The sequence below is a fragment of the Lagenorhynchus albirostris genome, chromosome 3, assembly GCF_949774975.1.
Source record: "Lagenorhynchus albirostris chromosome 3, mLagAlb1.1, whole genome shotgun sequence".
In the NCBI taxonomy this organism is placed as follows: domain Eukaryota; kingdom Metazoa; phylum Chordata; class Mammalia; order Artiodactyla; family Delphinidae; genus Lagenorhynchus; species Lagenorhynchus albirostris.
In genome coordinates, this window is record NC_083097.1 from 132,712,791 (window position 1) to 132,740,759 (window position 27,969).

Below are 27,969 nucleotides of genomic sequence, written 5' to 3' on the forward strand. Positions count from 1 at the left end.
CACCATCATCAAAGGATTACTTCCCTTGTCCCTCCCAAGCTCAGCCCTTCTCAGAGCTGGCTTGCATACATTCTCAATAGACAGCTTCTCAAAGTCCCTGCCCAAGGCCAGCCCCGCTTAGCTTAAAGAATTCCATTGCTGGGGAGAGTCTCAGGTGCGCCCCACCCAGCACTGTCAGGGCCTCTTACCTCATTCCCCGGCAGGTGCTGAGCGTGACACTGGACTGTTCTGCCTTCCTCACCGTCCCATGGTAAAAGCAGTGATCCTAGCGTGGAGAAAGCGGGTGGTCAGACCACAGGATACTGATAAGCATGGCAATGTTAGTGTCTCGTGAAAGTCAGGGATGATTATATAGCTACCCTAAGCTTACAGTCTGCAAAGAGCTTTCTAAGCCACCGTTTTATTTGACCCTCGCAATGTTCCTGGGCGGTGGGACAGGGTGGATGCCATCATCCTCACTGAAAAGATGAAGAAGCTAAGGCTCAGAGGAGAAAAGAGATTTGCCGCAGGTCTCACTGCTAGTTGGGGAACCCAGGATTTCAGATCTCTTTTTTTTTTCAGAGAAACAGTTTATTTATTTATTTTTGGCTGCGTTGGGTCTTCATTGCTGCGTGCGGGCTTTCTCTACTTGTAGTGAGCGAGGGCTACTCTTCGCTGCATTGCACGGGCTTCTCATTGCGGTGGTTTCTCTTGTTGTGGAGCACAGGCTCTAGGCACGCGGGCTGCAGTAGTTGTGGCACGTGGGCTCAGTAGTTGTGGCTCGCAGGCTCTAGATCACGGGCTCAGTAGTTGTGGCGCATGGGCTTAGTTGCTCTGCGGCATGTGGGATCTTCCCGGACCAGGGCTCGAACCCGTGTCCCCTGCATTGGCAGGCAGATTCTTAACCACTGCGCCACCAGGGAAGTCCCTCAGATGTCTTTCTATGACACGATGCTGGCCACAGGAAACACTGGCTTCTCAAAAGCCTGCCTCCCCACTAGACTCACATCTTTGACCCCCCGTAAGGACTGAACACTGTCCCCCGCAAAATTCATGTCTACCCAGAACCTCAGAATGTGATCTTATTTGGAATAGGGTCTTTGCAGATGTAATTAAATTAAGATGAGGCAATACTGAACTACTATTCTTATAAAAAGAAGAGAGGACACAGAGAGACACACACACACAAAGAGAAAGGCCATGTGCAGACGGAGGCAGAGATTAGACAAAACTAGAAGCCAAGAAGCACCGAGCGTGGCCAGGAGCCACTAGAAGCTGGAAGAGGCAAGGAAGGATCCTTCCCTAGAGACGACAGAGGGAGCATAACCTTGATTTTGGGCTTCTAGCCTTCAGAACTACGAGAGAACACATTTCTGTTGTTTTAAACCTCCAAGTTGATGGCACTGGTCTATCCCCCATCCTCCCTGCTCCCCCTGAATCCCTACCCGCCTGGAGCAGACTTGATTTGGCACCTGTGTCCATGGACGCTTGCAGGTCTGCTGCTGCTCTCTAGCCAGGGCATCTCACGGCCATCTGGTCTTCCGAACCCGGCTGGATTCCTCATGGCTACAGACCACTCTGTGCTAGGCCCAGGACTAGGCCCCGAGACACAACAGTGAGCAACAGACACAGCTCCAGCCTTCGCAGGACTTAGGGTCTTGTGAGAGCCAATATTAGTTTAAAAGCCATACAAAGATAAATTACAAATCATGAAGAAGGGCTTGAAATAAAGTTCGAGGTGCCAGCAGAGTTTGATAAGTAGGGTAGCCAGAGCATTTATGAGGCAAACCAGGACCCCGCTGAGAGTGATAAAGTGCTAAACCAGACAGACTGTTCCCAGCACACCAACGGGTGATAACAAGGGACACATTCCTACAAGCTTCTTCCCAAAAGGTCAAAAGAGACAAGCTGGTCTGAAGAGAAAGAAGGTAAAGTCTCCAGGGCAGAGCCAGGTTCTTAAAAAGGGCTTAAGAAGGATGTAAACTGCGTAGCTGCAGACACAGAAGCTTTATCTTTCCCCACCAACATCCTGGGCCTGAGCAGGGCCAATTGGGAATCTCTGGCATTCACCTACATAACAACAGTCCGAGTGACCCATCACCAGGACCACACTTGATTGTGGTTGTTCCTTGGTCCCCAGCAGGCAAGCATGTGACCCAGGAGACAGCTAACCCATTCGGCTACATTCTCTGGTTCCACCCTCTGCTCAGCTCTAGGCATGAGTATAGTGCAGCACACTTTACAAAGGGCTGTCACACACATCACCGCATGTGATGATAATGCCTGCCATTTACTGTTATTAACAGTAAGAGCTAACATCTACCCAGCTCTTGCTCCTGGATAAACAATTTACATGATTTTTTTCCCTTTAATTCTGACCACAGCCTTATGAGGTAGATACTCTCCTTCTCATTTTTTAAAAGGGGGAACTAAAAATTGGAGAGGTTTTAGGTCATTCACAGGGCCACACGGCAAAGTGGAGATTCAAACCCCAGCAGCCTGACTTCAGACTCCATGCTCTGTCTCTCTTAGCAAAAGCAGACCCAGCAAAGTGCATGGAACTTAGTTTGTCAAAGCTCTATTATCTTCCAGCACCAACCGAGACTGAGGTACTAGTCTAAGCCTTGCCTCTCACTGGTTATCTCTACTTCGGCATGTTCCTTTTTCTCTTCTCCCCTCAATTTCCTCATATGTAAGATGTGGCGTTGGAAGAGATGTTTATAAATTCCCATAAAAATCAGTGATTCATCTTACCCTTCCACAGCCCTGACAGTCAGATCTTAGTATATCCAATTTTCAGATGAGGAAACTCAACACTAGTGTGGTCAAAAGGGTTTTTCAGGTCACACAGCTAGTTAAAGCCAAGACTAAAACCCTGGCTTCAGACCCCAAACTCTGCAACTCGTTCTACTGGAACACACTCACAGACCATTCCCCCAGTGATCTGACCTAGATCAGGGCTGGAGCCCACAGGCCCAGCAATGGGTTGGATAAGGTTCCCACAAATCCCACTACCCCTGGCCAAGTTTGGTAGGAGAGTGTGATCCGCAACATTTGGGTCAAGCGAGGCTAAGTGGTTTATTCCATTCCCATTTCTCTTTGAGTCTTCAGCTCCCAAGTAAGAAAGCTATCTGGAAGCCCCCTGGGGCTGGGTGGGGGGCTTTGCAAGAGCCTAGGAGCAGGGGACGTAAGAAAACAAAGAGGCATCCCATGCTTCAGGCGAGATGTGCTTCTGTGCTTCAGTCAACGAGACCTTCAGGAAGGAGGGGCTCTCTTGGAGGGAGGGGAAGTTCTCTCACTGTCCTCTGTGTCTCAAAGGCCCTCACAACATCTCTGCCTAACCCTGAGAGCACAAAGAACAAGTACACAACAGCCATGAAGTCATCGCATTCCTTCCCAGCTTCTCAGCCTGAGGGGGCCACCCTGAGGGGGCTTTCGTAGCAGGAAGCATGAGCTCATGGCAAACTCAGAGCACTGAGACCCATTCTTCAGCACAGAAGTGCAGAAGCCAAGCCCAGAGGAGGGTGCTTTGTGAGGTCATAATGGCGAGGGGCTTTTGAGGCATGTCTGTCCCTTCCCCACCGAGCTGGAGACAGAGAACAGAAGTCTCAAGGGAGGAAGAAGTTTCAACCAAGGGGCCTTGAAGAAGGTGTGGAGCCACAGCTGGCCAGCCTTCCCAGAGATGAGAAGACAGAGCCTACTTGCCTCCCGTGGGCACCAGCCACTCCCCCCACCCCAGGAAGGTCTTGGTGAAGAAGGCAGCCCTGATCTTCACACCCAACAGTCCAACATAACCCCTCAGCTACCGAGTTACTACAGACCTCTTAGACCCATCGAAACCTAACTGTCCTGTGTCCCTCTCCTCATTCAAGGGTGATCTGATAAACTCATCTGTGCTGCTAACAACTGTTAGTGGCTGTCATTGTCTTCTAGGCTTTTACACTCCGGCAGGGCTACTGTAGAGACTGGATCACGTGGGAACCTCAGGGTCATGGGAAGCTGTGGGAGGAGCCCATCGTGCTGCCTACACACCACACCCCCCAGATACGCACACCACAAAAGCCCATGACATCCAGCCCCAAAGGCAAAAGACTGCTCCTTCTGCTGGAGTCTGTCTTCCCTTCTCCTTCACCCCTGCTCTTTGGCACAGAGTCTCAGAAGGGTCACTCAAGTCCAGAATGTCTCAGCTTGGGCACTATTGACATTTGAGGCCAGATAATTCTCTGCTGTGGAGGACTGGCCTGTGCATTGTAGGGTAATTAGCAGCATCCCTCCCCACCAGATGCCAGTAGCATCCACCTCCCAGTCATGATAACCCAAACTGTGCCTACAAATTGCCAAGGGTCCCCTCCTTTGTTGGCTAAAACAGTCAAAGAGACAAATAGAATATTTTAGGGTAATTGCACCTGATTAAAATTGGTATAAATCATCACGAAGCGTATTTCCTTTGCTTTATGTTCATTACCAACATATTTAACAAAAATTTAAGGAAAAGAAATGATTTAAACCAAAATCACTCCTAGTGGAGAACCACCACTCTAGTCCTACAAATTCTAAAAGGTGCCCTGTAGGAAAAGCTAGCAAACCATGAAATGTGTATGATTCATGACCTTAAATGTCCACCAGTGACCAAATGGTGTGGTGGAGCAAACTAAAAGACTAAAACTGAAACACCATTTTTTAAATGACGAATCTCTGTGCAAACAGCCAAACTCAACTTTGAGGGGAAAAATACCCAATATGAAGATAGCAGCAAAATAAGACAATCTTCACATCCTAAAACCACATTAAAAAGGCAGAGTACAGGGCTTCCCTGGTGGCGCAGTGGTTGAGAATCTGCCTGCTAATGCAGGGGACACGGGTTCGAGCCCTAGTCTGGGAGGATCACACATGCCACAGAGCAACTAAGCCTGTGAGCCACAACTCCTGAGCCTGCATGACTGGAGCCTGTGCTCCGCAACGGGAGAGGCCGCGATCGTGAGAGGCCCACGCACCGCGATGAAGAGTGGCCCCCGCTTGCCACAACCAGAGAAAGCCCTCGCACAGAAACGATGACCCAACACGGCAAAAATAAATAATAAAAAATAATTAATAAACTCCTACCCCCAACATATTAAAAAAAAAAAGGCAGAGTACAAAACCTTACATGTCCATATGAAAAAAAACCAAACACCTGATTGGGTGAGATGACAGGATTACCAGTAAATCATTTCTCTTACTTAAACTTTTGTTAGTATGTGGGTAATTAACATAAAGCAAAGAAAATATATGCTTCACAATGATTTATATCAACTTTAATCAGATACAACTTGCTTAAAATATTGTTTGTTTCACCATTTTAGCCAGCAAACGGGAGGGTACGCTTACGAAACAACAAATTCATATTTCGTGTCTCCTGCTCACTCCCTGGGTCTCAGTCAGGGAAACAATTGAGGGACTGTCTCCACTGAGCATCTCCTCACTTCCTAGGGGTGGGTCTGGGATAGGGCATCTGCTTGACAGATATTGACCTGAACTTACCTCGGATTTCAGGGTGGTAGTTCGAGGGTTGCCACTTGGAGTATATTGGGTTTCTGTGTAGGCTGGAGCAAAAAGGTGCCTGAAAAGAATAAAAACAGGCATTTGTCTCCTTAGATGATGGACTTCACGGTCCTGGGAACAGCAGCCAGTGATTCTAACTAAACTTGGTAGAGCCACCCCAAGCGTCTCCACACAGAAGGAACTAGGCAGTCCTATGGAACGGCTCAAGGAATAAAAAGAAAAACAGAGTGAAGTTTGTTATGAACTTTGTGTTCATTGGGATCATCGCTTAAGTCAGCCACAACCAGATAGAGTTAACCACAAAAGCAGTTATCTCAGATCTTAACTCGTTCTGGGTCCTGGGAAAATACATGTGCAAACACATTCACAAAATTTCCCAGGGTCTATGGACCCTATTGTGTACCTTGACTGATTATTTCTCCAGCGTATCCACCAACTTTTGGTATCAGCACACCAATTTTTCTTTAAGGGAACCCCTATTCCCTGTTGCATGTTTTGGTAAGACTGTCAATCAAGGTATCCTACCTGGCCTTGGCCAAGGGTGGCCCTCGGCGCGAGCCAAGCCAATGGAGCAATGCTGCAAGAACTTAACAAATGGGAGCTATTCATCTGCTCCTGTTCCTGCTGCATGGGTTCCAGGAGTTTCCTTTGCCCATCTTTTCTGAGACCTAGTGGTTCAGATCCCCTGAGACCTGGTAGTTTTACGTGTTACCCTTCCAATATTGTTTTTTCTTTCCTAAAATTGGACATTGGTTTCTCTCTTGCCACAGACCTCTTGCAGCTGGGGTTAAGAATCCCTCACCAGGGCTTCCCTGGTGGCGCAGTGGTTGAGAGTCCGCCTGCCGATGCAGGGGACACTGGTTCTTGTCCCGGTCCGGGAAGATCCCACGTGCTGTGGAGCGGCTGGGCCCGTGAGCCATGGCCGCTGAGCCTGCGCGTCCGGAGCCTGTGCTCCGCAACGGGAGAGGTCACAGCAGTGAGAGGCCCCCGTACCGCAAAAAAGAAAAAAAAAAGAAAGAAAGAAAAGAAAAAAAAAGAATCCCTCACCAAAGGCAAGGTGACCTCAAATAAGGCTTTTAGAATTTCCCTGAAAGTTAAAAGACAAAAGAGCCAAATGGACGCTTCAACTAGCTCAGCCACGTTAAAAGCAGAACCAATCTAAAGAAAATCGTGGTCAGGGGGCAAAGTTTGTAATGGAAGGCACCACTAAAAATTGAAATCTAACAAAGAAGAATTAAGTGGATCTATATCTACTAATGTGGAAAGATGTCTAAAATGGAGTTAGATAAAGACAATAAATTTCAGGAAAGTATGTACTTTTTAAATCCCTTTTAATGAAAAAGTAACAGCAGTACACACTATTGCATGCATCAACAACAGCTGGAGGAGGGCACGCCCGTGGTTAATGGTGGTTATCTCAGGGAATTACGGAAGATGTTCACAATGTAAGCTGTATAATATTTCTGAAAAACTGGTTGATCTTAAAGAATAATTATCATGTATTTATTCTGAAAACAGAAAATCTAATTTGAAACTGCTTTTTAAATAAGAAGATACAAGCTGAGGCCAGCATAGAAAGCCAAAGGGACCTGCAGGGACCACCCTGGTTTTGTAAGAGGTGACATTTCCCACAAGAGAGGGTCACTGAAGAGGATCTCCAGAGTCTCTCGGAGTCACTTCCAGCTCTAAGTTCCGGGACCCCAGACTCTCAGATTCCCCTCCACCCAAAGAGTGCAGTCGGAAGGCAAATGCCACAAGGGTTGTCTCTTGCACTATGTCAAGCCCTTCAACGTGCTGGCTTGGACGAGAAGAAAAGAAACCCAACAGGGAGATGTAAAAACAAAGCAAAACAGAAAACCCAGCTTGTGTAGAGAAACTCCAATTCACATGCAAAGCTTGGGTCAGTAGCTAACTTGCCAGATTCTGTCTCCCTTTCTCTTTCTCCTTAGCATCTAACCAGTCAAGGATCGAAGGGAAGAGTCACCCATTTGTCTGAGCGAGATAAACTGTAAGCCCCAGGAGGACAGAGGCCAAGCTGTTTTGCTCACCAGTATATACTGGTGTTTAACATGTACTCAGTGAAAGAATGTGTTAACTAATTACTGAATGAATGAATGAGTGAGTCGTTGAGCATACTAGGAGCTTAGAACATGGTCTGGAGTCTGAGAGACTAAGTTCCAGTGCCAGTTCTGACATGTACTGTCTCTATGGCCATGAGCGAGTTGTTTTACCTCTCCAAACCTTTGTTTCCTCTTCTGCAAAATCCCTTCTACTTGACAGGGTTGTCATCTGAGTAAAATAACATAATGCATGAAAAGAGCTTAAAACCAGTCCTGGCTCAGAGTGGAGCTCAGTAAAGGTTAGTGATTATCATTATTGCTTTCAACAGGGATTATGATGGGAAGAACCCAGAAAAACTGGTGGAATTTACCTATTTCCTTTCAATTCCCCCCAGCCATTAACTCCCCAGTATATCACTTGAGAGAGGTGAAAAAACAATGAGCTCATTCCTGCAGCCCATTTCCTTGGTCTGCTTTCACAGACTGCATAATGGACGGCGAGTCAGGAGTTCAGAATTTAACAGTCCATCCTGGATGACAGTAGGGAGACGTGAGTTTTCCCACAGTAATGCACTCCTGGAAAACACACTCCCAGCCTCTTCTGAGCCTTAGTGGGGGGGGAATATTCATCCAGTGACACCAAGATGCTCCAAAGAGAGCAATCCAGACTGAACCTCAGAGGAGTCCACATTCTTGGTCGTTTCTTGGCCACACATCCTCAGAAGGGTAAGCATCTTTCTGCACCTTCTTATTCAGGAGTTCTGCCACTGTCATCATAGGACTCTCAGAGCCTCAGTGCTGAGAGGGACCTCAGGAATCATTAAGCCAAACTCACTAGACTGTGGACTCCCTAAGAGCAGGGAGCACGGCTGCCTTGTTCAATGCTTCTCCCCAGCTCCTAGTACCAGGCAGGTTTATTCTGTGGAAAAAGTGGATGAATGAATAAATGAACGAATGAATGAATCTTCTACCTTGTGTAGGAATCTGCCAGATGGCCATTCGGCACTGGACATCTCCAGTGACAGGGAGCTCCTGAGAGCACCCACATAAAATAGTTAGAGAAAGTTCTTACACTGAACCAAAAACTACCTCTCTCTGTAACCTGCACCCACTGGCCTCATTCTTGTCTGCTGAATCTACAAGAAACAGTCTGCTCCCTCTTCCACCTAACTGCCCTTTTCAGGACCAGCAGCATTAGCGTCACCTAGGAACTAGTTAAAAATGCAGATTGTAAAAAAAATATATATATATATATATGCAGATTGCCAGGCCCCACTGCAAACATCCTTGCACACAGAAACTCTGTGGTTGGAGCCCAACCATCTGTTGTTGTAATAACTCTCTGAGTGAGTCTCGGGCAGAACCACCACCCTAGACCACGAGTTCTCAACATACTTTTAAAGCAGGCAAACTTCAGAAATATCCACTTGTCTCACTACCCAAGCCTCCATCACCCTTCTACCTCCACCACACCCTGGATCATTCTGAGCTTAAGAAACCCTGAAAAGTTGCCATCAAAACAGTTCACATGCCTTTAAGTGAGAAAGCATTTCACCTTCACAACATGCCTAGGAGGACACTGCAACCTCGGAACTGTAACTTGTCCAAGCTGTCATGGCACAGTGTCAGAGCCGGGTTTCAAAGCCAAGTCTGTTGGGCCAGACCATACTTTTTAAGCAGTTCTCTACTCCGTCTCTATTAGAAGGTAGAAGCATAAAACTCAAGCACTGCCAGCAGTAGTCCAAAGCACAATTTGACGGTGATGACAGCAGCCTTGAGAACATGTGATGCCACAAAAAGGAGGCTCCTGGGTCTTAGATGTGAATACATGCAGAGAAGAGCCGTAGGGGTAAGCAAAGCACAGGGCAAGATAAAGAGGACAGACATGTAAGGACGTCAGGGGTCGTTTTTTTTGGGGGGGGTTGTTTGTTTTTTTTAATAACAACCCTTTCTCCAAATGCGGTTGCGGATGTTGACCAGGAGGGTCATCCTTCCTTCTAAAAGCAAAAGGAAGGGTCATGTTCCATCACCACTATCTGTGCAATTGTACCGATTCACAAGACACTGCTTTCACACGCTCCCCATCGCCCCAAGCCAGGCCCATCTATGCCTCCAGTCCCTGGTGGTGCCTTGGCGCTGCTCTCGGCACCAAAGACACTATCCCCTCAGAGACAGGGCTGCAGGGCCACTGAGCAGCCCAGCTCAGCCCAGCCACCCCTTCTCCAACCACATCTTGTTCTCATCTCCTCTCTGACAAGGGGCTGGCTCAGCAGATCTGCAGGAAGCTGTCTCTCACCACTGGAGTGTGCTAGGATTTTCAGGAAACGAGTTGTGAGTGATGTGCATCCAGGAAGAGAGAAGGACTGTCCAAGATTTCCCACCCTGCCCCCTCCTTTTTCTGGCTTTGATGGAAAAGCAATTTCTGAAGAAGTGCCTCCCACCCGTGCCCTCAAGGCTCACAAGCCCACAGGCAAGCAGAGATCACACATCATCCCAATGCTAATAGCAGCCGGCACTGCAGTGCTCCCTTTGGGTGAAACTCAGGTTGCCCAGACCCCAAAGTCCTCGAGCAATCTTCTGAATCTTTGTATCTTCTGCATCCCAGCTGGGAAAATAAGCTGTCCCCCAAATACTGGACATAAAACATAAGGTCACTCTCCAGGGAGGGACAACAGAATTGCCCTTGGTGGCTTGGTAACTGTACACGCAGCCACACCCCCCAAAACACACTGCAGCTCCAACAGCCCTGACCCACCTTTCCTAAGGCTCACAGCCTTCGAATCCAGAACCGTCCCTTTAAGGACTACGCACTGTCAGACTAATTTCAAATGCTTCTCTAAGCTTCCCTAAAACCCCCTCTAGGGAGAGAGAAGCAGCAGGACTAAAATTTGCAAAACATCTTCCGGAGTCCAATCGCCCCATCCAGCATGCTGCTTCAGATAAGCAAATGGGTGAAGACAAAGTCAAAATTTCCAAACTACCTTGAAAAACAACCCTACCCAGATATGCTCAGCATAAACAAACAGCACTCTGCTCATCCCAGCGGCTATGTTTACTGACTCCTCCTTCTCCCAGGTCTTGCTCCATATCTAGCTCTTTCAGGAGTATTGGGGGCACTTATACACTGGTGATGCTTGGGAGGTACAGCCTTGCTGGTCCCTCTTATCTTCTCTGGAGGAGCCTCACCCTCACCCTGTCCATCCATGCGGGTGATAACATAAGGCTCTTTCATTTCTCACTTATACTTACAATGCTGTCATAATGGGACTCAGCCCAGTAACACCACACCCGGAAATGCTGTTAAAAAATATAAAATCCCAGGCCCCATCCCAGCCCCACTGAGAATTACATTCTCTAGAGAAGGACTCAGAAATCTATATTTTTAATAGTTTTTCCAGGTGATACTTTTTCAGTCTCTGGGAATTCTCCGCTCTACCAATTTTAACATTTTTAATTCTTTTTCTTAGTTCTAGCCTCCTAAGCACCCAGTCAAAATCTAAAGATGATATCAGCACAGCCTAGAGGGAAAGTCCCGGGCTCAGAAAGGTTTGGTTCGAGCACCAGCTGCATTACTCTCTACATGACTGTCATTTCAAACCCTGCAAATGAGGCAAAAGATCACCGTAATGCCTTTCAATGTCATACAAGAGCACCGTCAAATCACAGGCTCTGGGAGCTCTATGGTTCTTTGGACTCCATGGGGGGAAACGTAGCTTTGAAAGACTATTTACAACTAATTAGGGCAGCTCTTGTAAAACTCTGTAAAATCAGATGTTAACTTGTAAAACCCTAATAAGATACAATAGAGATACAAATGATTTCCATCTAGCAGAAAAGATAACTCTCAAGGTTATGATTTTATTGCCCATAGAATATTAACCAGTTTTGTATGTAATTTAGCAATGTTATCTCAGCATTCCTTCCTCACTATTGAAAAAATATATGTTTCCTTTATCTATCCAATTTTTAAACCAGTTTTATCATTTTGTTGGTTCCCCATTAATTAAACAAAACTTTGACAAACGCTCACTATCTGTATTTGTATGAGAACTGTTTTCACTTGAGCCACATAAATTCTGGTTTTTTTTCCTAGACTGAAAATGAACAGGGTGATAATTATGATCTCACAGCCCCACTGAGAGGATCAAATGAGAAAATACATTCAAATACTAGCTAGGACGTTTATGAGTTCTGTGAACTTGGGCAAATCGGCTAGCCTCTCTGTGCCTCAGTTTTCTCATCTATAAAATGGGGGAAATAATAGAATCTACTTCATAGGGTTGCTAGACAATGTTAGGAGAGTGTCTGACTATGAATATTTGCTAAATAAAATGAACAAATGTGAAAGAAATCTTTGCAAAGTATAAAGTATTTCTTTCTACAAATATCAGTTAACATTTTCTCCGGGACTATCTATGTGCACATGTGGTAAAACTTGGTAATTGTTAACCAAGATAATGGGCTTCTGAGAGTTCATAATACTAGTCTCTCTCCTTTTGGGTATATTCAGAAATTTTAATATTCATATTTTTTAACTAGCAAGGTGATACTATACACATCACAAGCTATTCAACCTCAGTTTCCCTTTCTATCAGTTGGAAATGGTGATGCCCAGGACAGGCAGACATTGGGAAGAGCTTTTGAAAAGCAGAGAATGATATTCTAATGTAATGGCTAGTGCCTGCCCATATTTGGGACAAAATAACAAATTCAGTAAGTAGTGTTTTGTTGTCTTTTGTTTTCAAAGAGCAAGAAAGAAAAGGGGAGAAGAGACAGCTCAAGCTGTCTCAGAACCAAGATTTCCAAAGCAGTGCTCACTCCACCTCTGACTCCAAAGGAATGGAAACAAACCTACATGCCAAAGGCATGGCCCTAAAGCCAAATAAGGGGCCCACAGGCAGAGGCATTCCTTTTTGAGGGAACAGAAAGTTTAAGGAAGCGGGAACTTTAAAGGTTGCTCCTGATGTAAAGAGTAGGAGATCTCCTCCTACTCCAAGGACTCACTTGAGCAAGCATCATCGCTGCTAGAGGCCCAGGTCCAGAAGCAATGCCGCAAAGCAAGATGGTGCCACCCACAAGCCTGGCATAAAGCCGAAGCATGTTGTCTTTAATCTTCTATTAAGGAAGTGTCCAAACAATGCATTAAATCAACACTCCTTGTCACCAAACGCATCCCATTACATCTTCTCCCAGTCCCCACGAGACCTGGCACCCTTCCGACCAAGCCCTGGTCCTGTGTTTTGCTTTTGTGTTGTCGACCAAAGGATGTTTGGATGAGCACTGTTTACTCCTTTGACCAGCAGGGTCTTTATTTAATCCTCTTCAGGCCTCGCTCTTGGCTGCCTCCACGAAGATGGAGTAACCCCTCTGTGCAAATAGGGCTGACCTCTTGGGATCAAGATGCTTAACTGTCAGGGACCCGAGAGGCCCTCCAAATGGCTCACCCAAGAAGAGTTTACGGGTTTGTTTTGCAGTGTCCTGTAAAGTACCCATTACAGGCACTTATTAGAATTGGATAAGAACAGTTCAGGGAAATGGGGTACTATGTTTACTACTTCTGAGAAAAATAAAGAAGTGGAAACCAGTTACCACGAGCAACCAAACCCATTTCCAATAGCAACAAGTTTCTGGTAAATCACCACAGTTATCAGATTAACGTGAAGGGAAGGGCCAATGCAAGAGGCAATGGTTCAGTTGTACAGATAAACTTTGGGGATAAGACACAGGAAAAGTGAAGAAAAGAAATCTCTAAGATCACAGGACTTATGAAAATATGCTTAGAAAAAGGGGAGTAGGTGGGCTATCCCATGAATAAAAGCAAACAAAGAAAAAGCAAAGACCACAAACCAACCTGCCCTAAATGTGGGTTCTTGGTCCCTTTTAGGCTCTGATTAAATATCCCAGTAACTCTGATAAACCTTGACCAATGTTTCTTAGCATCCTAAAGCACAAATCACAGTGAATGCACAAGTCAGGAAGGTTAGAACTTGGAAAGTCCTCCTAGAACGTAGTGGACATATGTTGTCCTGCACTGCCCAGCAGCCCTGCCACTTTCTCGGGAAAACAGTGCCAAATTTACATTTAGAGAAATGTTCCCCTCTTGCTGCATGCTGACTGGGCCCACCTGGAGTCAGTCATAACAAGTCAGGACCATCAGGTCTCATTTCACTGAATTTCTAGATGAGTGACACCGGTAAAAATGGCTGGAGCTGAGACACACCATTGGTGGTGCCTGAAGATGATGTTGAAATCTCAGCCTCTGCTTACTGATGCTGAATCGAACCTCAGAGACAGAGTTTCAGGTGAAGTAGAAAGAATAGTGTTACTGCTGTGCCAGGCAAAGGGGACCACAGCAGGCTCCTACACTTGAAAACCATGTATCCCAATCCAGACGGATTTTTTTTTGTTTGTTTTTTTTGGCTGCTTGGGTCTTCGTTGCTGCGCACAGGCTTTCTCTAGTTGCAGCTAGTGGGGGGCTACTCTTCCTTGTGGTGCGCAGGCTTCTCATTGCGGTGGCTTCTCTTGTTGCGGAGCACGGGCTCTAGGCACGTGGGCTCAGTAGTTGTGGCTCACAGGCACTAGAGCGCAGGCTCAGTAGTTGTGGCACACGGGCTCAGTTGCTCCGCGGCATGTGGGATCTTCCCGGACCAGGGCTCGAACCCATGTCCTCTGCATCAGGCAGGCAGATTGTTGACCACTGTGCCACCAGAGAAGTCCCCAACCTGGATCTGATGAGGGGTTTTATAACAGTGGTTCAAGGGTGGGGTCGCTGACAAGATCAGGGTGTACACACAGGCCTGCACTCCCTTAATCCCAGGTCTCAGGTCTCCTAATCTTGATGAGCTTCTCGGGTCCCTTTAATCTTGCCTCAGGCAGTTTCTGGGCTGCTCCTCCCTTGATTAGCAGCTGTTCGAATCTGCCTTTTGGAACTCAGGGAAGGTCATGGAGGCTGGAGTCTGGCCTACAAGAAATGGGGAACAAAAAGGCCTCCGTGCCCGGGAGCACCACAGGGTCCTGCTCGGTTTCAAAGAGACTCTCTATGAATTCCTAGACCCTGTCCTTTTCAAGCCCTAGTCCTTCAGCTTTTCCCTCACTCTATGTGTTGCCTCATACGCTTCCCATAAAGTTTTTTTGGAGGGGAGGGGGACTGCTGAATAAATGGCAGAGTCTACTGCAACAAAAAATCTTTACATGTCACCCTCTCTGTTCAGTGCTTACCCCCATTCCATTCTCATGGATGAAAAATTTGAAAAAGAGCAAAAGCAACTTCCCAACATCACAGAATTATATTTGGCTTCTAAACTCGTCAGTCTAAATGAACGAAAGCTACCTAAACATCAGCATCAGCAGTAGACAAGCCAAGAGTTAGGCCATCCAGACACTCCCAAAAGGCAGAGAGGAAGGATGTTCATGCAAACTCATCAATGAACGCTTTTTAAGCAGCATAATATGGTACAAACTGCGGGGCACGTGGCCTCGGGAAGACCAAGTTCCTCCCGGCTTGAATTCATCACGTATTTGCTCTGGATTCTTGGCCAAGCTGCAGTGCCTCTTCGGAACACCCGCTCCACAAATATTTAATGGGGGCCAATCATGTGCCAGGCACTGTGCTGGGGGACGTGAAGGAGGCAAGCACAGCTTTCCTGCCCTGCGCATGGCATCTCGCTCATGAAGATGAGAGGAGGCTGAAGGGCGGCAGCTTTGCCACCCCAGACATGCCACTTTAGCATAAGGATCATTCTGAGCTGAAGGCAACTGAGAAGAAGCAGATACAAGAAAAGCTCCTTGCCCTCCTATTTGCCTAAAAGCGGGTCATCAGTTCTCAAAGGTGTCTCTCCTCCTCTCTCTACCAGGAAGGACAAAAGTTAATCACCAGAGACAACTTTAGACCCCGTCAGCCTGGAGACGGCACCAGAGGAATCCACACAACAAACTTTAAAAACTAGCCTTTATCTATCATTTCCCAAATATTTACCTTCCCACAGTGTATGGCCTTTAGAAGCCTAAAACCTCTTTCCTTTTTCCTACCATTTCTCTACAAACTTATTGTTCTTTGTTAAAGATGCTATAGAAGCCTCAATTCTGTGTCACTCATTTTTCTCTGGGTATCTCCCATGTATACATGTTAATAAACTTCTGTTTGTTTCTCTTTTGTTACAGGGTACCCAGCCGAACTTAGAAAGGAAGACAGAAAATTATTTCCTCCTTTCCAAAGTCATCTGTGAAAGTACTTTGCAAACACTCACAGGCCACACAGAAGGTAGGTATTACTCTTTGGTCCCTAGAAACCAAGTCTCTATATTACAACCTATCTTCCTTCCTTCCTAGAACTGCTGCAAACCACAGCTGCAATCAACTTCCAATTTCCCCTAACAAGCTGCCTACACAGCTTTGGAGGAGGGGTGCCTGTGCATGTGCGTGTGTGCGTGCGTGCGTGTGTGCGTGCGTGCGTGCGTGTGTGTGTGTGTGTGTGTGTGTGTGTTGAGCACAGAGAGAAAGGGCCGCCTAGGGATCCGGAACTCAGTATCTTCAACACTGCTGATCTCCTTTTCCACAGCCATATTCCTATCACCACATAACTGAAAGGCCAGTTTAACCTTCGCATTCTTACCCAAGCCCCAAAGCCAGCATCGATAAGAGATCAAGAGTTTCTAGAATACAAGGGGTCTGACGTCTTTCCCAACACTTAGATCTCCTCCTTCTCTAGCACTCCAGTCTTCCTCCAAAGGAATCCCTTTCCATGACTTGTCCTTCCTTTCCTGGGAAGGGGGGCAGGGGGGCGGCCTTGGAAAAAGAAACCAAGCCTGATATAATGCAGTCATTATAGCCCCTTTGGCCCATCTAGACCTCTCTCCAGGGAGACTGATGCAAGAGGAGAAAACGTGGGGGCTGCCAGTTTCCTGCAAACCCGTAACCTCGGGGGTAAAAGAAGGAGGAAAAGGGGGCAGTGGGGCACATGGGAGCCATGGAGAGGACTGGAAGGGAGCCATAAGTACAGAAGTCATAAAGACCCATTTCTCCTTAAACTGGCTCAGGAAAGCCTGGCCCAGCTCCACCCACTCAATGATATCATTGTTTTCAACAAAAGCTGGTTTGAGAACCCGAAGGGAGACCCCCAGCGAGGCCTCACCAGTTCCTGGGAGATCAATCAAGTGCTCAGAATTGTAGATAAGGGGGGAAGTCTATGTAAGGGTGCAAATTACAGAGATAAGCAGGGTAAGGACAGACTTCGCTTCTGCCAGGACTTTTAGGGTCACGGAAAGAGTATGGGATGCTACTTGTCACATAGATTTTATCAGTGGATTCCCCACCACCAGAGTTGATGACTGGAGATTATTACCTTCAACTAATGAGAAAACTAAAGATCTGAGAAGTGGCTTATCTGAGGTCCCACCACAAACTAAGGACAAACACGGGGACTTGTACCACTGTCCTGCTACTTACTCAAGCCCGGAACCTCAGATTGGCCTTTGAATCCATCCCCTTCCTCAGCTCATATCCAACCCATCTCCCAGTCTCCATGATTCCACCCTATAAGTATCTCTGGAATCTGTCCCCTTCTCTCCATATCTGCAACCACTTCCCTATATTAGATCACCATAATTACCCCCTCAGATTAAAATAAAGCTTTAGAATGGGTCTTTTTACTATCGCCAGTCTTGCCCTTTCCAATCCATCCTCCACACTGTAGTCTAAGTAATTTTTCTCACATGCACTTTGGATGCTGTCACTATCTGGCTTTTAAAATTTCTTCATCGGCTCCCCATTGTCCTCAAGATACACACCCAATCCTTTTAAGGAGCCTACAAGGCCCTTCGAGGACTCGCCCCTGCCTACCTGGACAACCTCTTCTCTCACCGTTTCCTTCCTCCCTCTTGCTCTCTGCTCTAACCACAAAGAACATCTTTTCATCATCAACAAAGGCCTTAGAGCCTTTGTTCCTGCTACTTGCCCTGCGTGGAACCCATCCCCCTCGTATAAGCCACAACTCTACCACCACCCTACTTCTCCTTTTACTTCGCTTCCTCCTAGAAGCCTTCGCAGGCCCTCAATCCAGGGTAGGTTCCCCTTCCCCATGTTCCCATGGTACCTTCTACTTCCCCCAACATAGCCTGTCCCAGACTGTTCAGTAATGGTTGGATTCTCTCTCTCCTCCACTAAGCTCTAAGCCTCATGATGGCAAGCTGTGTTTGCTTGCCGTTACTCTTCCAGGAATACCCAGGACCTAGCCCAATGCCAGCCACCAAACTGGCATGCACAATACTTGCTAAATGAAGGAAGAGAAGGTAAGAGAGAAAGGGAGTTAAGAATTCCCAATGAGTAACCCAGAGCTCAAGCCCTGGAGACTCAATACACTGGAGACTCTTGTCAGAAAAACCACGGGTTCTCTGACCCAATACCTACTCCCAGTTGAGTTTGAGCAAGACCTGCAACTTGCTCCGGGGTGCCCAAAAGCCTATTCATTTAGCATCCAAGGTATCAGCCAGAGGTCTGTGTATGTCACTGAGTTCTAAATAGAGGAAGAGTAAAGGTTACATTCTTAAAATCAGAGTATCTCCTGGGCAAAATGTAAACGTGGCTTCATTCTCGGGACAGAACCAGTCCGGAGGCCTCAGAACTGGCCTCCTCCTGTAGACATTTCCCAGGGGATAATCACGCTCCATGTCCTAAGCACACAGGTTGGAGAGTAGAAATCCAGCTTCCAGGGAGTCTGGATGAAGAGCCTAGGCACATCCTTGAAGATGAAAACAGAGGTCTGGAAGGTGGGCACATCTTCAGCACATCTCCCAGGTCCTAATGTAGATCCGTCCTGCCCACCAGACCCTGCTTCTCAGGAGACTCCCCCAACTCCCCGAGTTATGAAGAAGCCATCTTTGCCTTGGGCTCAGCCCCTTGCAGTCCATGGCTCCATCCGCCAGGTACACCTCCACCCACTGGGCTCAGCCCAAATTTCCCTTCGACGGCGAGGGGTTGGGGAAGAACTTTTTCTCATCCGAGGTGCAGAAAACACAGCTCAGCTTTAAATTGCACCTCAAGCCTCTTTCCTAAAAATACCCCATCTACCTCTCTGACAATATGGTTTTACCAGAGGCAAGAGAAAGCCCAACTCAAAGTCAAAAATAAGAGAACAAAAAAATTTGAACTCTAAGCCACTCAAATCCTCAGGTAGCCCAGCTGTGGAAGGGAGAGAAACCCCTTTCCCACTGCCACATACCACTCTTCTGAATTATAATGATTTGGCTAGCTGGAATCCTGAATTCCTAAGAGCTTATTAGCACTCCAGTTTTGGTTCCCCTAGATCCAGACCAAATATTTATATATTAATTTCTCAGTCTGAATTCCTTTCTCATTCTTCCACTCATCTCTCTTCCCTCCCTCATCCGAAGCCTCCCCTCCTTGCTCCCACAAGACAGAGCTCCAAGGTACCCTCCTGAGGGAAGTTTTCTCTAACCCCCAGGGAGAAATTCCCCCTTCCTTACCGCCCCCTCTGCACTTTACTTTTAACCGGTATTAAGTAAATTTGTAACCAACCTCGGATTATGCTGTTTGAGCATTTTCTCTCCCTTAGAGAGTAAACGGCCAGAGGGCAAGGATATGGTCTTTGCATCTGCTCCCTACAGCACCAAGCATAGGACTTTACACGCAGGTGCTCAATCAATATTTGCTGAAATCAATACTACAAAGCTACAGTAATCAAAATAGCATGGTGTTGGCACAAAACAGACATATGGATCAATGGAACAGAATAGAGAGCCCAGAAATAAACCCACACACCTACGGTTAATTAATCTTCGACAAAGGAGGCAAGAATATACAATGGGAAAAAGACGGTCTCTTCAGCAAGTGGTGTTGGGAAACTTGGACAGCCACATGTAAACCAATGAAGTTATAACACACCCTCTCACCATATACAATAATAAACTCAAAATGGCTTAAAGACTTAAACATAAGACCTGACACTATAAACTCCTACAAGAGAACATAGGCAAAACATTCTGACATAAATTGTACCAATGTTTTCTTAGGTCAGTCTCCCAAGGCAATAGAAATTAAAAGCAAAAATAAACAAATGGGACCTAATCAAACTTACAAGCTTTTGCACAGCAAAGGAAACCATAAACAAAATGAAAAGACAACCTTCAAAATGGGAGAAAATATTTGCAAATGATGCAACTAACAAGGGCTTAATTTCCAAAATATACAAACAGCTCATACAACACAACAACAAAAAAAACAAACAACCCTATCCAAAAATGCACAGAAGACCTAAACAGACATTTCTCCTAAGAAGACATACAGATGGCCAACAGGCACATGAAAAGATGCTCAACATCACTAATTATTAGAGAAATGCAAATCAAAACTACAAGGAGGTATCACCTCACACCAGTCAGAATGGCCATCATTAAAAAGTCTACAAATAACAAATGCTGGAGAGAATGTGGAAAAAAGGGAACCCTCCTACACTGTTGGTAGGAATATAAGTTGGTGCAGCCACTGTGGAAAACAGTATGGAGGTTCTTCAGAAAACTAAAAATAGAATTATCCTATGATCCAGCAATTCCACTCCTGGGCACATATCCAGACAAAACTATAATTCAGAAAGATACATGCATCCCTATGTTCATAGTAGCGCTATTCACAATAGCCAAGACATGGAAACAACCTAAATGTCCACTGATAGATGAATGGATAAAGAAGATGTGGTACACACTGCTATTTTTAAAATAGATAGCCAACAAGGGCCTACTGTAAAAAAAATTAAAAATTAAAAAAAAATTTTAAAAGAACTATATATGTCAGTAAATGTTAATAACATAAAAGATGTGGCATACACACACACACACACACACACACACACACAATGGAATACTACTTAGCCATAAAAAAGAACAAAATAATGCCATTTGCAGCAACATGGGTGCAACTAGAGATTATCATACTAAGTGAAGCAAGTCAGAAAGAGAAAGACAAATACCATATCATATCACTTATATGTAGAATCTAAAATATGACACAAATGAACCTATCTATCAAACAGAAACAGAATCACAGACATAGAGAACAGACTGGTGGCTGCCAAGGGGAGGGGGGGTCGGGTGAGGGATGGAGTGGGAGGTTGGGGTTAGCAGATGTAAGTTTTTATAGAATGGATAAACAACAAGGTCCTACTGTATAGCACAGAGAACTATATTCAATATCCTATAAGTCACAATGGGAAGGAATATTAAAAAAAAGAATGCATATATGTATAACTGAATCACTTTGCTGTACAGCAGTAATTAATACAACACTGTAAATCAACTATACTTCAATTTTTTAAAAAATCTGCTGAAATCAAACTTGTAGAGTGGAGTCAAGTTAGCTCTGGTTTATAAGGCAGGAGATCCATCAACTGATGAACAGATAAACACAATGTGGTACATATATACAGTGGAATATTATAAAGCAATAAAAAGTAATGAGGTACAGATGCATGCTATATAACTTGGATAAAACTCAAAACCATTACACAGTGAAAGAAACCAGTCACAAAAAACCAATATTGTATAATCCCATTTATATGAAATACCCAGAATAAGCAAATCTATAGTGACAGATAGCAGATTAATGGTTGCCTAGAGCTGATGGTGTTGGGGGAACGCTGTGGGTAACCAGTCATATTAGTTTGCTAAGGCTGCCTTAACAAAGTGCCACAAACTGAAGAGGTTTAAAGAACAGGAATTTATTGTCTCACACTTCTAAAAGTTAAGCCTAAGATTAAGGTGTTGGCAGGGCCATGCTCCCTTTGAAGGTACTAGGGAAGGATCTGTTCCAGGCCTCTCTCCTAGCTTCTGGCATTTCCTTGGCTTGTGGCCACATAACTCTAATCTTCATATGGCATTCTCCCTCTGTGCATGTCTGTGTCCAAATTTCCCCTATTTATAAAGACACCAGTCATATTGGATTAGGTGCAATCCTACTCCAGGATGACCTCATCCCAACTAACTACGTCCACAATGACTATCTCCAAATAAGGACACTCTGAGGTATCAATACAAGGGGTTAGGACTTTGACATATGAATTTGGGGGGGGGACATATTCAATCCATAACACTGCTAATGGCTTCTTTTTGGGGTGATGAAAATGTTCAAAAATTAGAATATGATGATGGTTGCACAACTCTGTAAATATACTAAAAAACATTGAATGGCATATTTATATAAATGGATCAGCTGTATGGTATGTAAGTTACATCTCAATAAAGCTGTTAAAAAAAAAAGCAGGAGAGTTGGGTTTAAAGATTCTGCCCAAGCTCAATAACCAACCCATTGGTGAGAGTGTGTGAAACAAATTCTCTCAACACAGGTGGTGGATTTAACTTACAGAGAAGCCAAAGGCAAAGTGCCTTTATCTACCTGTTCTGTGTAAATTCCCTGTGACCCAGTGATTCACATCTAGGAGGTGATTCTCTAGAAGTACCTCTCAAAGAACATGAAGGTGTCCACTCCAGCACTATTTGTAAAAATGAAAAAAAAAAAAGAAAAGAAAAAAATAGTTTGAATGCCCATCAATATGGGGTGATTAAATTGATCATGACATCTTGATTATTACTGAATCTGAGTGATGGGTATAAGGGATTCATTATATCATTCTCTCTACTTCTATGTGCATTTGATAATTTTCCATTATACGAAGTTCTAAAAGTTAATTATGGCATATGCATACAATGTACCATCATAGAGCCGTATGATCTCAAAAATTTACATGGAAATGTATCCAAAATATACTCCCATACTGTGCTGTATGAACGTAAAATGGTACAGCCTTTGGGAAGGAATCTGTGGAATGGGAGGTACAATTTGTCAAAATTTAAAACATTTTAGACATATATGCTATATGACCTTGCAACTCTATTGCTAGGTATTAATCCTACAGAAATACTTGCAAATGTACTCAAAGATTATGTATAAACCTATTACTGCAGCATTATTTGTAATAGCAAGAAATTAGAAAACTGTCTATTAATAGGCAAATTTTTAAATTCCGGTTCATCCATTCAGTGGAATCCTATATCATCATTAAGAAGAATGAAATAGGTCTATAATTATGCTAATGTGGAAAGATATTGAAGAGATAAAATAAAAAAGCAAATTATAGAATGGTACATAAAGTATGATCTCATTTATTTTAAAACTCTATTACTTATGTAATTTTTTGCTAGAATTTTATTATCAAAGTTTCAAACACTCCAAAAGTTCTTCTGTAAATTTTTAAAAATAATTGATGATTGCCCATGTTATATTTCCAAATGAAAAAAAAAATAGGTAATAAAACTTAGGATATAGTATAACCCCATTTGGATAAACTTACATGGAAATTTATACAGGGTTAAAATAAAAATCCATATGAAACAGTAAGTTCAGGGTAAATGTTCACTCACTGGATGCCAGCTATCATTGTTATCTTAAGGTAAACAGCCTGATGGTCAAGGGTTCCTCAAACTCAAGAATCAACTCTCGACTTCCTCCAAGTACACAGCTTCCCTTCGCTCTGACAAGGGTCCATCTAAGGCCAACAGGGCAGCTGACAGCTTCCTCCCATTCATTTTACCCTGTGCTCCTGCTGAAGGGCCGCCAGGAGAAATAAGCTTGAGACAAAAGAAAACCATGGACATCCTTCCTGGCTACACAGGCAGCCCTGGCTGCGGGTCCCTGAAAGGAGATAGAGCCGGAACTGGTGAACAAATCCCAACCTCCTTATCAGACAGCTCAGAACCTTGCCAAGGGAGTGCCCAGGCACTGATTCTGCAGGCAGAGACAAGAGGTACAGTTTGGCCGCCTGGAGAACACTGCACAGCTGTATTCTCGAGATACAGTTAGGTCAAACTGGGCACGGCAGGGGAGCAGAATTGAGTTTCCTCCCAGGGGCAATGGGTTTTAAGGTCATCTTCCTAATTACATTTGGAAACCAGCTCAGGGGAATTCCCTCTTACTTCATTCTTAAATGTTTTTCCCATCCTGCAAAATACAAATAATAGCAACTATTTATTGGGCTCTCACAGTGCACCAGGCACAGTGTCCTTTAAGAGAACTGTGTTACTGAATATCACATGACACCTGATGAGGTGGCCACTATTACGAGCCCCATGATGTGGATGAGGAAACTGAGACTTGCATAGGTAAGCAACTTGCCAAAGCTTACACCTCCAGGAGGTGCAAGGAGCCAGCCTGACTCCTATGTGCCTGGATTGCAGCACTACAGTCCACTGAAATCCAAATTCTAACCTAGGCCTAGGGAAGGCAGGAGGAAAGGGAAGAAGTAGGGCAGAGTAACAGAGAAGTAACACCAGTGTTCATCGAAGAAGAGCATACCAAGTAAGGACAGGGCATCCAAGAGGCAGTATGAGGCCACAGCTAAGACCCCGGGCTTGGAGTGCCCTTCCCACCCAGATGTCCTTGCACAAGTCACACTGCTCCATGCCTCAGGGTCCCCATCTGCCAAACAGGACTAACACAGGTACCTACACCTCATAGGGTTGCTGGGATGATTCAATTAGAGATTGCACAACAGAGCCTGCTACATAGGCATCTCCTATGTTGTAGCTATTACTACGGTTGACAATATCATTCTTCCTATCTGACCATCATTCCTCAGCCAGAAGCCGCCTGAAGGCAGACTGTGCATCAGACAACACGAGCTGGAACTTAGGAAATGCTGATGAACGGTAACCACACATGCTATGTCTCAATATGTTTTTCTCTTGCTACTCTTACTTGAAGACAGTCACAGGGGCCACATGCAATGCTTTGCGTCACCAAGACACTTTAGAAAACATCCGTTCTTGACTCTGCATTAATGAAACTTAGCATGTACTGAAAACCAGCTTATTTACGTGCCACGAGTGATACTACGCACAGCGTAATACATTATCGCTGGGACTTTCCTGGTGGTGCAGTGGTTAAGACTCCGCGCTCCCAATGCAGGGAGCCTGGGTTCGATCCCTGGTCAGGGAACTAGATCCCACATGCATGCCACAACTAAGAGTTCACATGCCACATCTAAGAAGCCCCTGTGCCTCAACTAAGGAGCTGGTGAGCCAAAACTAAGGGGCCCACCTGCTGCAACTAAGATCCGGCCCAACCAAAGAAGTAAATAAATAAATATACATTTTTAAATACATTATTGCTAAGGCTCACAAACCTGGTGTATTTGTTTCCTGTGCCTGATGTGTAACAAATTACCACAAACTAGGTGGCTCAAAACAACAGAAAGCTATTCTTTCACGGTTCTGGAGGTCAAGAGAGTGAAGTTAAGGTGTTAGCAAGGCTGCACTCAGTCTAAGAGATTCCATTCCTGGCTTCTCCCAGCTTCCAGCGGCTGCCTGTATTCCTCGGCTTGTGGCTACATTACTCCCATCTCTGTGGTCACACTGCCTTCTCCTCTTCTGTCTGTCAGCAAATCTCCCTCTGCCTTCCTCTTACAGATATACTTGTGATTGAATTTACAGCCCACCCAGAAAATCCAGAATTATCTCCCCTTCTCAAAATCCTTAATATAGTCACACTTACAAAGATTCTTTTCTGCCACGTAAGACAGCATAGTCTCAGGTTCCAGGAATTAGAATGTGGGTCTCTGGGAGGGTGGGGAACATTTTTCAGCCTACCTCATCCCACAATGAAGTTATTTCCTATTTTCTATGCAGGACATAGAGTATAGTAAGAAACAGACAGACCTGAGTGTGACTCCTGGATCTGCCTGACATTGAGTGAATTACTCAAATTCCTCACACTTGAGTCTCCCCATTTATAAAATATGAATACTAATATCTTCTAAAAAGAGTTGCCATGCGGATTAAATAAGATGGCATGTGAAGTGCCTCTGCACAGTGCCTGGCTCTCAGTAAATGCTCACTAAGGAGTGAGCGTTATCGTGAACACAAATGAATAAACAACATTCAGAAGGCAAGTGACTTGCCGAAGGCCACCTAACCAGAAAGTGTCAGTGCCTGGAACTGAATCTGGGTCTCTCTGGCACCAAAGCCCAAGCATGTTCTACCCTATGGATTAGGCATTTCGGGCTTATGTGCTCACAGCCTTAAGAGGCAACACATCTAGGTTATTTCAATTGTAGATGCTACTTCATACTCTCTTCCGGCTACTGTACAGCTGCATCCCTTCAGATCACCACTTCTAGTTACTGAGACTGACTTTACACAGTCTACCCTAAGAAAGCAATATCATGTTTCCAATGATTTAGAAATACTGGAGACCCTGCTTATGCAGGGGTGCGGTTAAGAGTTTGGCTTGTACAAAATCACATCAGATTGGCTGGCAATCCATTTGGTCTGCAACTCCAGGGGTTCTGGACAATATGGGAATTATAACCGAAATCAATCTCCACCTACAAAGCTACAATTGGAAACTGCATTTCAAACAGGACCATGAGGTCTCTCTGGGGCAAGGTGCCTAGCCCAGCACTTAGAATTTAAATCCACCTAGGCATTCGCTGCCTCAGAGTCAACGCAGCAGGGTTAATTCCAGTTCCTGATACTTCAAAAAAATGTTTGAAGAAAATTTCAGACACTCACAGGGAGCTCTCTTCAAATTCTCATGTCCCCACCCATCCATCCAACCGTTTCCTCGGCACCGGTCTCCTCGGGTTATACAACATCGGCTGCGGGGAATGGGGAGCCCAGCTGTGTGCAGAGTTTGTAGAAAACATTCTGAATACTTTAGCTCTGCCAAATACTTGGTTAAAGAACGATATCCTCTAATTTCTTAAGCCATGTGTATTTTAAGTGAAATGTAATCCATATGTCTGTGACTCATTTAAATGCACTTCAGTGAAGCATGGTTCACCAAGAGCGCTGGGATATGTCTAAGCCTTTCTTAAGCTTCTCTTTGATCCAGGAAATTGAATTCTGCCAACGACAAATGAAGCTCCTGACAAGAGAGGGTCTAAGAGAGCTGTCCTTTATCCTAGATAAGATGTTAAAATCTATTCCTCACCCAGGAGGAAGCCGGGGAGAACTCCACAGCCTGGGTGATATGCAGAGTTTTGCTCCAGATCAGCTACGCATTTCCACCAGGCCTCCTTGGAAGAGAGGTGCGGCAGCAAGCGGTGGTAACTAACCTACCCCGTCTATTGCTGAAAACACTCCTCTTCTGCCTATTTCTCCCCTTCTTGGGTCCTCCAGTATTATACAACTCAAATAGGGATGAAGGGGAAAAAGCCCAGGAGCTAGATCACTCCATTAGCAGTGAATGTTAATTTTCCAGGACAATTAATTTTGTTGCTTGATTTCCAAGACAACAAAAGCAGTCTCCACCCCTAAGATATCTCTGAGGGACTGGTAAGAAGTTAAAGATATGAAGTGAGATGAAAGTCGGAAGTAGTGGTAGGTACAATCATCAGTAAACCTCCAAATGCCTAAATTCTGCCTTGACCATTACTATTCCCCATGAGGTCTGGAGGTAGATATGCACACAAAAGAAAACAAATATCCATTCTTATTAGCTAGCCTTATACAAACAGGATTTCTCTTTCGCTGAGCTGGAGCACAATGAATGGGGTGAGACCAAAGGACATCTCTCCTTTTCCCAAGCCAAAACCTAAATCTGGCATCATTTGGACTCAAGGAAGGAAGTCTACTGAAGAGATGAGAATTGCAGAATGTGCTTCAGAGACTAGCAGAGAGAAGTATATAGATGGCCGAAGATCCTCTGGGCACAGCGCCCACTGGCTGAGCTGCTCATTTGCTTTTGAAGGTGATCTTGTAATGCAGTAATTGAGCCAGTGAGCATCCTGCAAGCAGGTTCAACAGTTCAGTGTGCCCTCCTCTTGGGAGAAAGTGGAGAAGGGAGAGAGCCAGGGCCTACATCTCCCTGGAGGTGACCAACTCCCCAGATGCCTACAGCTAAGGAAGATTCCATATGATTTCAGCAAACAAACTGTTGTCCAATAGGCAGTCCTCAGAGCCTGGGGGAAATTACGTGGAGAAAAAAATATTATGGATTTATACCTCAAAATTGTGGGTTGTGGAAATAGCAGCCTATAATTTCTTCCCTGTAATTTCCCTTCTCGTGCTTATGTTGCCTAAACGGTGGGTCCTGAGCTATCAGTTCATCCCCAACTTCAAGGTCTGTGGTTTTGGGGGTATTTGCCTTTATCCCACTGTCCCCTATTTCCAGGAATGTCTACAGAACTGGAGAATAAATGCCCTGAGGCAGGGACCTCTTTTCCATTTTCCACTTATGTGGTATCCTTTCAATAGGTAGCACAGGAAAGGCTTTTAGAACCCAACTGGGACAAAACCCTCATTCGACAGATGAGAAAGTTGAGGCCCAGGAGGGCCAACTGGCTTGTTGACCAATTCCACATTGTCTGTCTCTGAGCTCAGTACTC

General features: G+C 45.1%; 1 protein-coding gene across 1 annotated transcript in view; it reads right to left on the reverse strand.

Moving 5' to 3' along the window:
- ADAM19 (ADAM metallopeptidase domain 19) overlaps positions 1–27,969 on the reverse strand; it is an 88,671-nt gene that overhangs the window by 49,428 nt on the left and 11,274 nt on the right. Inside the window, exons 4-5 of the mRNA XM_060144122.1 lie at positions 5,500–5,578; positions 189–265 (exon numbers count right to left, since the gene is read on the reverse strand). Of these exons, the coding sequence (XP_060000105.1) occupies positions 189–265; positions 5,500–5,578 (156 nt within the window). The remainder of the gene's footprint in view (positions 1–188; positions 266–5,499; positions 5,579–27,969) is intronic.